The sequence below is a fragment of the Dama dama genome, chromosome 15 (assembly GCF_033118175.1).
Source record: "Dama dama isolate Ldn47 chromosome 15, ASM3311817v1, whole genome shotgun sequence".
Taxonomy (NCBI): Eukaryota; Metazoa; Chordata; class Mammalia; order Artiodactyla; family Cervidae; genus Dama; species Dama dama.
This window is the reverse complement of record NC_083695.1, coordinates 71,383,798-71,396,337: the sequence shown is the minus strand read 5'-3', so window position 1 is coordinate 71,396,337 and position 12,540 is coordinate 71,383,798. Positions and strand designations below refer to the sequence as shown.

The 12,540-nt window shown below is 39.8% G+C and overlaps 1 protein-coding gene across 8 annotated transcripts in view; it reads right to left on the bottom strand.

Moving 5' to 3' along the window:
* The window catches only part of CFAP58 (cilia and flagella associated protein 58), a 128,100-nt gene that overhangs the window by 97,936 nt on the left and 17,624 nt on the right, over positions 1–12,540 (bottom strand). For all 8 annotated transcript variants that reach the window (XM_061162574.1, XM_061162570.1, XM_061162571.1 and 5 more), the window contains 4 exons: positions 6,903–7,184; positions 4,742–4,890; positions 1,408–1,564; positions 186–380 (listed from right to left, as the gene is read on the bottom strand). In XM_061162574.1, the coding sequence (XP_061018557.1) occupies positions 186–380; positions 1,408–1,564; positions 4,742–4,890; positions 6,903–7,184 (783 nt within the window). The remainder of the gene's footprint in view (positions 1–185; positions 381–1,407; positions 1,565–4,741; positions 4,891–6,902; positions 7,185–12,540) is intronic.

The following is a 12,540-nucleotide window of genomic DNA, read 5'->3' as shown; positions in this document are numbered from 1 at the left end:
GGGGAGAGGGCAGAGGACAGGGGAGGACATATCTACCATCAGAGTCATTCAAAGACCAAACACAGTGCTGCGTGTTGTGTTACCAACATCCATCAACATCCATAGAGAAGGGACTTGCTGCTTTCCAGAGGAAATTCAAGAATCACCTTTGGCCAGGCCCCACGGGGCAGCCCTGCCCAGCCCACCTTCTGCTCTTTCAGCTGCTGCTCCAGCCTCTGAAGCTCCTCCTTGCTCTTTTGCACGTACTGCTGCAGCGCCTTGATTTCCGTCTGCCTGCTGTCCATGTCCGTCTGAATCTGCCTGAGCTCCTTCTCTAGTTTTTCTTTCTTCCGGGTCTCCCGTGAAGCTTCATTCTGACGTTGCTGGATTTCTTGTTGGAACTATGGGCACAGAAAGGACAGGCGGGGAAGAGATGAGCCCCTCTCCAGGACGAGTGTCAACAAGCTGAGCTTCTCCCTCTCTCGGATATTTTTAGGGCAGTCATTTTTTAGTAGTATTTCTCCTGCAGGAGAGTCATCTTTGAACCCCAATGGTCAAACTTTTCAAGAATATTCTGTATTGTTTTTCAGAGCCTCGGCACCAAATGTATACCCTGATGGTGGGAATAAATCCACAAAGAAAGGTATAAAGTCCAGTTAAACATGGAAGCCCAGAGTTCTAGGGAGGTCAAACATGGAAAGAATTCATCCAACTCTCCATCAAAACAAAATAAAATGTAGCCAGCTACCCTAAATATGAAAATGTGTTTTCCATGAGTCCTGAATATTGCTAAACACAGTACTGTATAGTTTTATCATGATGGCCACGTTCGATGAAAAGTCATTATCTTCGGGATGGGGAATACGTGTAAATCTATGGCTGATTCATATCAATGTATGACAAAACCCACTGAAATGTTGTGAAGTAATTAGCCTCCAACTAATAATAAAAAAAAAAAAAAGTCATTATCTTATCTCAGGAGCATTATAACAGGAGGAGTCTCCTGTTATTCTCCAGAAGCTTGCATTTGTATACTATCTATTTGACCTCCGGCTTTATAGCAAAGTGCACGGAAGGATTCAGCTAGATGGCTTCCTCACAAAGGAGAAAGGCCAGGGGAACTGCTTCCACCATCCCCAGAGGCAGGGCATCCTGGCTGTCACAGGGGACACCTTCTTGGGCCAGAAATGTAAGCAATGCCCTGTCTTGGTGACTTCTCAGGCAAAGACTATTGAGGAGAATGACTCAAATTAAAACTGCTCTTGCAAAAACAAACCAGAGAAACAAGCAGAACCATGGATGCTTCATCTGGGGCACAGCGGGATAAATGAGAGAGAGGAACAAGACGGGAAGGGAGACTGGGGAAGGACAAAAGCTCCTTCTGGAAGGTGATGTTTCTTCATCTTTCTCCCCGTGTTCAGAGCAGACCTGACTGACGGTCTGCTCCGCCTCTTCCCTGGACCGCTCCATTTCCTGCTGCTGCTCAATGGTCTGAGCTAAGCACTCTCGTAATTTCACCACTTCTGACAACAGCTGGTCTCGCTCCTTTGTCACCTCTTCTTTGAACTTCAGCAAGTCCCGGATGCTACGAGAGAAGAACATGGGAGTCAGACTTACCAGCCACAGCCATCTGCTCAGAGCTCCTGTTTATCATCCTCTGAACTCCTTTTCATGGGAAAGACTTCCGGTCAAGGATCAACACTATTCAAGTGTGAAAGAGAGATCTTTATCTCTGACATGGGAGCTATTTGTCAGTTGTTAACTGGAAAAAGAAGACGTTCCAGTAATAATATGCATAATATGATTCCTTTTCTTGTTTTTTAAGCAATTACAGTTCATATGTGTGTGCTATAGGCATTTTTATAGAAATCAAGATTAGGCACCAAACTGATAACCAGTTATCTCTGAGGAATGAAGTTTAAAGTGGAAGAGTTGACAGGCTGATTTTTACTTCTGACTTCCCATATTCCTGTTGTGTTTGAATTTGTTATGATAAAATTATAGTTAACAAGAGCTATTGTTAGCTCTTGTAATTAACCCTAAGGAGATGTCAATTTAGGAAATTATTTGCTTAATATATTCACTGGAAAGCTATAACCACAGCTATAAAGTCTAAAATGAAGCAAAAACTTAAGCAAACAATACACATTGTCAGTTTTTTATTCATTCACTCATGAGATTCATTTCTCCTGAAGGGACACACCAAATAAAACATTCCCAAGAACAAAATTTCACAAATGACTAGTGATGCCAGTTTTGGGAGGGTGCGCGCATGCCTGCTAGGTCACTAGAGTTGTGTCCGACTCTGTGCAATGCTATGGACTGCAGCCTGCCAGGTTCCTCTGTTCATGGGATTCTCCAGGCAAGAATACTGGAGTGGACTGCCATGCCCTCCTCCAGGGGATCTTCCTGACCCAGAGATCGAACCAGCGTCTCTTATGTCTCCTGCACTGGCAGGCAGGTTCTTTACCACCTGGGAAACCCTTTGGGAGGGTACGTGGTAATATTCGTTGATATAAATTGTAAACCAGTTACCTCAGCATTTCAAAAACAATTACATATGATTTGGCATGACTTTTTTCAGAATTAGCATTTTGAAAGTAGAAAAACTGTGTCTGATAAGACCTCTACAGCAGAATTCCATCTAGAACAAGGCAGCTACTTTAGAGCTAAGGAACCAGAGAACTTGCATTTAAGATGCTTGTAGCTGACAGTCATCAAATGACTATTGGAAGTACAGTGACTGGATAATATGTATTGACCATCCTTTGATATGATTGTTTAATAAGGAACCCTCAAAATCACAAACTCTTCTCCAAAAAGACGATCTGGAATTCTAAGGTTACTGCAAAGATAGACCGCTACATCTAAGTACACTGTGGAAGATAAAATGCAAGCTGGATTCTTTCATCAGCCCTCCCACTCGTCATGTTCTAATTTTCATTAAAAATCCTCCTAACGAAATCAGCTCCCTCATGTTGCTCTTCAATAGCTACTCTGATTGTATGTGACGTCTTTACCAAGAAAACGGAGTCATTATGAACACCACATCTTCTGTTTATTTTTCCTAGTCCCTCCTGCATTTAGAACTATCTATCAACGTAGGATAAATGTATCTAGAAAGCATAGGAAACCTCGGCAGCAGGTAAACATTGTCAAGGATGCCTAAGGAAGTGCATGCTCATTCCTCGCTCATTAATTAATGCAAGGTTTTGCATGCCCTGCAGAGTGTTAGGTTCATAGAGGGAAGGTCAAGATAGCTTTTTTCCTTCAAGGAGTTTACAGCTTAATGGGCAGAGAAGTGCAAATCATTTAAGTACAACATGATAAGTGCCATCTTTGAGGGAAACCTTGGGTTCTACGACAGGGTTCCCACCTGGCTCAGGTGGTAAAGAATCTGCCTGCCCATGCAGGGGCCACAGGAGACATGGATTCAATTCCTGGATCGGGAAGATCCCCTGGAGGAGGAAATGGCAGCCCACTCTAGTATTCTTGCCAGGATAAACCCATGGACAGAGGAGCCTGACAGGCTACAGTCCATGGGGTCACAAAGAGTCAGGCATGACTGAGCACAAAGCATGAACTATTGGGTCCGATGGAAAACAGGGAACACAATGATTCCTCTGCCTGGTCATTAGGTCTGGGGCTAGGGACGAGGCTGGAATAGAGAAGCTGATGGCGATAAAGTTAAGATGCTGCTTAAGATGGGTCTTGAAGGATGAATAGTTGTTTACTGTGTGGAGAAGCGAAGAAAAGAGATCTGTGGCATGGAAAACACTATGGCCAAATGTATAGAGACGTGGGCAAGCATGGTGCTGCTGGATGCAAGTCTAGCAAGGCTGACTGGGGCAGATCTACGAAGGGCTTTGTATATTCAAGACTTTGGTCTTTATCCTTTGGAAATGGGTAGTTGTCGAGGGTGCAACGTGTTGGCAATAGAAGCATGTAGTAGTACATGTTTGAGAAGCATAAGTCTAGTATGAAAGATGGTAAAGAGGGGAGATGTCTCCTTGAAGGTAGAGAGAGCAGTTAGGAGTCTGCTGCCAAATCCTGCAGCGAATGGGGGACCCAGTGGTGATGGGGAGGAGGGGAAGAATGAAGTGATGCTTAGAAGACTGAGTCAACAAGACAAAACTTTAAGGGATGGAGGGGTAACAGGTGTGAAGAGCAAACTGTTTCCTGGCCTAGACCCTGAGGAAGTAGGAAGGATGGTGATACGGCTAGTCATGGGTCAAAGGATGTTTGGGAGGGGCTGGGAATCTGAGTAGAAAGTCAGCCATTTCCATTCCATACAAGTTTCATAGAAATAAACTTAAAATCTTTACTCATTTTCAAACTGTATCACTGATTTTATAGAGCCAGAAGTTTGATATAACCACAAATTAGTCCTGAGGGGACTTCCCTGGTGGTCCAATGGCTAAGACTCTGCACTCCCAATGCAGGGAGTCCAGGTTTGATCCCTGGTCAGTGAACTAGTTCCCACATGCCACAGCTAAAGAGTTCACATGTTGCAACTAAGACCCAGAGCAGCCAAATAAATAAATAAATGTTTTTTAAAAAGAATATTTTTATTTAAAAAAGAAAAAAATGAAGTTCTTGGGTGTGGAAGAAGGGAGTATTAAAAAGAAAAAAAAAAATGCAGTAATAAACAAGAAACTATCTCTGGGAACCCAACAAGCAAGTGTCTTATGTTCACAAAGAACCAGCAAGCCCCAGGCTGTCTGTTGAAGAAGGGGGCCTCTGCAAAAGTAAAATAACCTACTTGCTATCTTGGTCCATGGACAGTCCAGACCCTTGCTCGACTAGTTTGGTTAGGTTCACTATTTCCTCTTTCAGGGCAAGAATCGTCTCCTTTGCCTTCTGCTCTTTATCATAGGCTGAGTCCACCATCTTCCAGGCCTTTTCAATTTCCTAGATGAGCCACGGGATATCAGTGAGAAAAAACAAACTAGGTTCCAGATGCAACATAAATTGAGTATTTAGAATAATAAGTACAATATATAAGTTATTTATAAGAACAGAAGATTATACCTTATACACTATGTATTAAATGTATATTGACTTACTGCATTGTTGGGCATGAGTTAGTCAATACTGAGAAGCTGTTTTAAAGATGGAAACTGGCAAAGGATATTTTCTCTTGTGTAGGTGAATGTAGTTACAGGGTTCACATACTGCAAGAGTTGCTAGAATTAGTGGGATTATTTCTAATAAAGATGTTAAGAGATATTTACAAAATCTAAAATGAAAGTTTATGTGCTTTCCAAGTGCAGATATTTTATAGAAAAAAAAGACAAAAAGGAACGGTCTTGGATCCAACTCCTAAATGTGAAGCTCTTCATAGATTCCATATTAAGAATATGTTTTGCCCTCAGGCCCTAAGTGATGGCAATGTGAACTTTAGAGCCATCTGTAGAAATGAGGCCTTGACTGTCACCTAATTGTACACAACAGCCTTGATAATTCCCATTTCCGGAAACCCAAGCCTAGGCCTTCTCGTCAAATGCTCATAGGGGAAAAGCAATACTATTCTGAATGCATTGTGGGATAGTAACAGAAATACTTAAAAGAGAATCACAGGCTTTAGGGTACAGGGATGAAGGACATTAAATGTTGCAACAGACTTGAGTTTTGCCCTGCCATTTAATTTTCTTGCAAAATTTCATCAAGTGGAATATGAGCCCTTTCACACAAATAAGAATCTATCTGTTTAAGGCGAAGATATTTTACTTTTATGTGACAAGGAATAAAATGAGTGGAAGAAAGTATTTAATTAAATAAATTCATCCCATTACATTAGAAAGAGATGATTCTTGGGTAACTGCAGCACATAATTTAAGTGATTCAAAACAAAATGTCAGTTCATGGGATATTTTTTTCTGTAGCAACCATATGTACTATTTTCAGCAAACCAAAAGAAAGATATTTAAATGAAAATATGATTTATGAAGTTCTGTCTGAAGCAATTTCACCAATTATATTTTAGTCAATTCATGACTTTAATTTCCAGTTTTTTAATTTACACTAAAAAGTGTGAGGGAGTTCTCATCATAAAATGATTTAAAGCCTTCTTATATTGGTATTCCTGCAAAGATTAGAAGAAAATAACAATAGAGAGAGAAAGACCCTGAAAAAATTGGGGTACGTTTAACTGTATGATATCAAGGGAATTATCTAAACATTTTGTGATTATTTTTGAGCACTAGGGTTTCAATTGTAAAATAAAATATCTTAACCTCTTATCACCCTACAATCTACAAGGAACGTTTGGGTTTCACCTTCAAAACAATGTAACATACTTAAGGATGAAAAAATAAAGTGTAAAATAAAGCCATACTTCCTCAATAACCACTCCTCCAGACTGAATCCCTATTCTCCCATTATGAGAAACTGGGACAATCATTGCAGAAGCAAAAGGGTAATAAGAGAAAAGATCATAAAAACTACCATATGGAAATTCTCAAGGTAATCTCTCCCAAAATATTGGAAAAAATAAGAATATGAAAATATCTTTAACAAGCTATCATCATAAGGTATTTAAATACTTATCTTTCTTCAAACAAGAGATACTGACACTCCTAATATTGCACTTACTTACGGCCAAATGCTTTTGCTAACCCAGTATTTCCTAGAACCAAGTCAGGAAGGCTCTACATTATTTTCTACATAGTGAAATTCACTCAAGCAAGATATTTTCTTCAAAAATGAAAATTTGCATTTTTTTCATAATATTTCATAAAATTTTCAAATTTTTCATTATTCCCTAGGTTTAATGAATACATAAATCATGTAAATTTTTACTTAATAACTCTTTTACTACAGCCCAGAGTGCCAATATAATGAAAGGATGATGTTTTAAAGATGGGATTTAAAGATGCATTTATGGCAGCTCGCCATGGTTCCTTTTCTAGAAGATGACTGACCTTCTTCAGGGATGCGATGGTGGTCTGATCATCCTGAGAGAGCTTCAGGGCAGTGGCGACCTTAGCGGAATTAACCACGATCTCTGCGTTCAGCTCTCTGCACTTGGCCATCAGACGCTTTTCATTGTCATAAGACTTTTTCATGACGGCATGAAGCTTCTCATATTCAACCTTAAATTTCTCCAAACTTCTGTCCCCTGAGAGTTCATTGAGAACCTCCTGAAAATCCCTTTCGATTTCTTCATATGCAGTTTCCTCCAGCACTAGCTTTTCAGCCTTTTCCTGTTCAAAAAGTCAAAGATGAGAATGAAGATTGCAATATTTACCTCATCACTATTCAGGAATGACTGTTATTACCCATGAATAAGACCTTCGAACAAGCAAAATAAAAGGTACTGATAAGCAGGTGATTTATATGAAGGTCTGCATATACGTGGGCTTCTCCAGTGGTAAAGAATCCACCTGCCAAAGCAGGAGACTCAGGAGAAACTGGTTTGTTCCCTGGGTCAGGAAGATAACCTGGCGGAGGACATGGAAACCCACTTCAGTATTCTTGCCTGGAGAATCCCATGGATGGAGGAGCCTGGCAGGCTACAGTCCATAGGGTTGCAAAGAGTCAGACACGACTGAATGAGCATAAGCATTCTGCATATATGCATACATAAGCATAAGGATAATAATATTTCTTAATATTTCCTCCCACATAGTGCTAAGGATTAGATTCGATGGGATAATTCACGTTAAACACTTAATCAAGTGCCTGGCAAACGGTAGATACTCAAAAATTTCAGAGCTATTAATGATTATTCCAAGCCTGCTTCTTACCATCCCCAGGACTGCAGAGGGAAGCCACAGCATGCTGAGGTCAGACATAACATAGATACCATGAAATCACACTTACAATGAAACCTGTCCAGAATGTAGAGTATTCTATTTTAAAATACTCCATCATTTTTACCCCTTCAAAAATTAGCCTAGTTCATCTCCACAACAATTTTGAAATGCCCCCTGGGCAACAGTCATGGGCTTTCTCCACATTTGCTTTCCATGATTAGCTGGGCAGCAAATTATTTAAAATAAAAGCATATAGATGTAACTCAAGCAAGTCTGACTCAGATGAGAACCAGGATTTAGTTATATAAGAATTCATATTTCCCTAGTGTTATGGGCAGAATTCTGTACCGTAGAGAAAGGACACAACTGAAGCGACTTAGCAGCAGCAGCAGAGAAAGGTATGATGAAGTTCTAACCCCCAGTAACTGTGAATGTGACTTTATTTGGAAATTGCATATACAATTAGGTTGAGGTCATACTGGAGTAGGGTGGGTCCTAATACCATACGACTAGTGTCCTTATAATAAGGGAGGAATTTTTATAATTATGTGGGTTGATTGATGTTAACTAAACTTATTGTGGTAATGACTTCAAACTGTATACATAAATCAAGGGGGCTTCTCTGGTGGCACAGATGGTGAAGAATCTGTCTAAAATGTGGGAGACCCAGATTCAACACCTGGGTTAGGAAGATTCCCTGGAGAAGGGAATATCAACCCATTCCAGTATTCTTGGACTTCCCTGGTAGCTCAGGGGTAAAGAATCCACCAGTAACGCAGGAGCTGCAGGAGACAGGGGTTCGATCTCTGGATTGGGAAGTTCCCTTGGAGGAGGGCATGGCAACTCACTCTAGTATTGTTTCCTGGAGAATCCCATGGAGAGAAGAGCCTGGTGGGCCACAGTCCATGGGATCAAAAAGAGTCGGACATGACTGAAGCGACTTAGCACACACACACATATATCAAATCATTATGTTATACACCTAAAACTAATACAATGCTACATGTCAATCATATCTCAGTAAAAAAGTAGGGGGGGGGATTTGGACACAGATATACACATACACACAAGAACCCATATGACAGATGGAGGCAGAGATTAGACTGATAAAGCTGTATGTCAAGGAAAACTCAGGATGGCTGGCCACCACCAAAAGCTAGGGAAAGGCAAGGAAGTATTTTATTCATAGTCTCAGAGGGAGCATGGCTCTGAAGACATCTTGATTTCAGACTTTTTAGTCTCCAGAACTGTGAAATAATAAATTTCTGCTGTAAACTATCCAGTTTGTAGTACTATATTACAGATACCCTAGTCAACGAATACACCTATTTCTTACTACAAATGGCATAATAATAAAAAAAATGAATGAGTATGGTTAACATATTTATTCAGAAAATATTGATTGAACATCTTCGGTATATAAGTTGGAATGAAGAGGCTAGAAGAGATACCAAAGTAAGGAATAAACAGCCTTCCTGTAGGAAATGTGTACATTAAGAGCTGATGCAGTATGTATGCAGTATGCAGAAAATAGAAGCATGGAGTTTGATACCTGCCATAAAATGGATTCAAAATTCTATGAGGACCTATAGGAAGATGGAATTGCCTCCAGCAGCAAGAATTAAAGCCAATTTCATAAAGGAAGTGGCATTTAAGCAGGCATAAAAGGGAGATTGGAGTTTTCACAGGTAGAGGTGAAGACAAAGGGCATTCCTGGCCCATGGCAAAACTTGATCAAAGACTCAGGGCCAAGCAGGTATCTGTGATTTGAAATTGGTTAAGAAGCTCAAGTTAGCTAAAGAAGTATGATGTGGAGAGGGACGGAGACTAGACAGGGAGTTAGGGACAGACTGGACACCTTGAATAGCATTCTAAGGAATATAGAGCAAATTATTCTGGAAGCCACAGGTAAGCACTTAACCTTTTGAGCAAAGAGTTTTGAAAGGTCTTATTTATGTTTGTAACATTAAGCTTTGATATCTCCACTAAAACAGGCTTTAAAATCAAAACTATTGCTAACACTGTTGATGGGAACGTAAATTGCTACAGTCACTATGGAGAACAGTATGGGGGCTTCTTAAGAAAACTACAAATAGAGCTACCATATGACCCAGCAATCCTACTCCTGGGCATATATCTGGAGAAAACCATAATTCATTCAAATAGATACATGTATCCCAATGTTCATTGCAGCACTGTTAACAATAGCTAGGATATGGAAGCAACCTAAATGTCCATCAACAGAGAAATGGATAAAGAAGATGTGGTACAAGGTGAGATGGGGGAAGAGAGACTTGGGGGGAAGGGAGACTCAAGAGGGAGAGGATATATGTATACATACATACAGCTATTTCACTTTGTTGTACACCAGAAACTAACACTGCAAAGCAATTAAACTCCAATAATAAAGATTCTAAAAAGATGTGGTACATATATACAATGGAGTATTACTCAGCCTAAAAAGAATGAAATAATGCCATGTGCAGCAACATGGATGTACCTAGAGACTGCTGTACTGAGTGAAGTAAGTCAGACAGAGAAAGACAAATATCATATGTTATGTCTTATATATGGAATCTAAAAAAAAGGTACAGATGAACCTATTCATAAAACAGAAATAGAACCACAGATGTTGAAAACAAACTTATGGTTATCAGGGGGAAAAGATGCAGGGGAGGGATAAATTGGTAAATTAGGATTGACATATACATACTACCATATACAAAAGAGATAACTAATAACCATCTATTGTACAGCACAGGGAACTGTGTTCAGTACACAATGTAATGACCTAAATGGGAAAAGAATCTTAAAAATAGTGGTTATATGTAAATGTTTACCTGATTCACTCTGCTGTACACCCAAAAATAACACAACATCGTAAATCAACTGTATTCCAATAATTTTTTTTAACAAAAACCTCTATTGCCAGTCAAAGAAATTAACTGACACAATCTCTAATCCCAAAAATAAAGTAAAATTCAAATTCACCCTGCAGACTTTGGGTAAGTTGTCTAGTTTACCTTCTGCCCTGACAAACCTGTCTTTTCCAACAAAGAAAAAGTCTTCAAAAACACCAGTACTGTTGATTACACTTTTAAATATGACACGCAAGCAAAACAGAGTCTATATCTTAAACCAGATATGGAGTCACAAGCATATTTATAGAACATTTTGTATAACATTAGAATTAATACTAACATTAAACTCAACAGAGGTTTTCTTCCTGACTTAAAAAGCAGATTATTGCAAAGATCACAATACAGCAGTTCCACAAAGACGAAAAACTCATCTTAAGGAATGGTGCTGCTGCTGCTACTGCTGCTAAGTCGCTTCAGTCATGTCCAACTCTGTGCGACCCCATAGACAGCAGCCCACCAGGCTCCTCTGTCCACAAGATTCTCTAGGCAAGAATACTGGAGTGGGTTGTCATTTCCTTCTCCAAGGAATGGTGCTGCTGCTGCTCAATGCTTTCCCCTTGTTGATGCTAAACATGAACACACAACAAACATTTATCCCATCAATGTTCTTCGTTTCCTCCCTGTAAATGGTATTTACCAGACATGGAACAACAGACTGGTTCCAAATTGGGAAGGGAATACATCAAGGCTGTATATTGTCACCCTGCTTATTTAACTTATCTGCAGAGTACATCATGCGAAATGCTGGACTGCATGAAGCACAAGCTGGAATCAAGATTGCCAAGAGAAATATCAATAACCTCAGACATGCAGATGACACACCACCCTTATGGCAGAAAGTGAAGAACTAAAGAGCCTCTTGATGAAGGTTAAAGAGGAGAGTGAAAAAGCTGGCTTAAAACTCAGCATTCAAAAAACGAAGATCATGGCATCTGGTCCCATCACTTCATGGCAAATAGATCGAGAAACAATGGAAACAGTGACAGACTTTATTGCTTTGAACTCCAAAAATCACTGCAGATGGTGAGTGCCGCCATGAAATTAAAAGGCACTTGCTCCTTAGAAGAAAAGCTATGACCAACCTAGACAGTATATTAAAAACAGAGACATTACTTTGCCAACAAAGGTCCATCTAGTCAAAGCTATGGTTTTTCCAGTAGTCATGTATGGATGTGAGAGTTGGACTATAAAGAAAGTTGAGCACCAAAGAGTTGATGCTTTTGAACTGTGTTGTTGGAGAAGATTGAGAGTTCCTTGGACTGCAAGGAGATCAAACCAGTCAATCCTAAAGGAAATCAGTCGTGAATATTCATTGGAAGGATTGATATTGAAACTCCAATACTTTGACCACCTGATGCGAAGAACTGACTCATTTGAAAAGAACCTGATGCTGGGAAAGATTGAAGGTAGGAGGAGAAGGGGATGACAGAGAATGAGATGGTTGGATGGCATCACCAACTCGATAGACATGAGTTTGAGCAAGCTCCGGGAGTTGGTAACAGATAGGGGAAGCCTGGCATGCTGCAGTCCATGGGGTCACAAAGAGTCGGACACGATTGAGCAACTGAACTGAACTGAACTGAAACAGTATTAACATCAACACTTGATCACTAGCCTAAAGATTTGTTCACAAGAAAGGTTTTCCCTGTGTACCTGGCACTTAGCACGGGCATGGAAAAATATCAAAGAAGAAAAGCTGTAAAGAAACTTTAAAAAAAAAAGAAAAGAAAAGAAACTTTTATGAACAAAAGAAATTTGTTTGTATTGTCATTTTAAAATATATTGCAATTCAAAGCAAAACGAAAGTAATAATCTTTTAGCTGTGACCAATAACCAGTTGGTATCTACACTGTTTTAGCATATAATGGTATCCACTTCAGAAG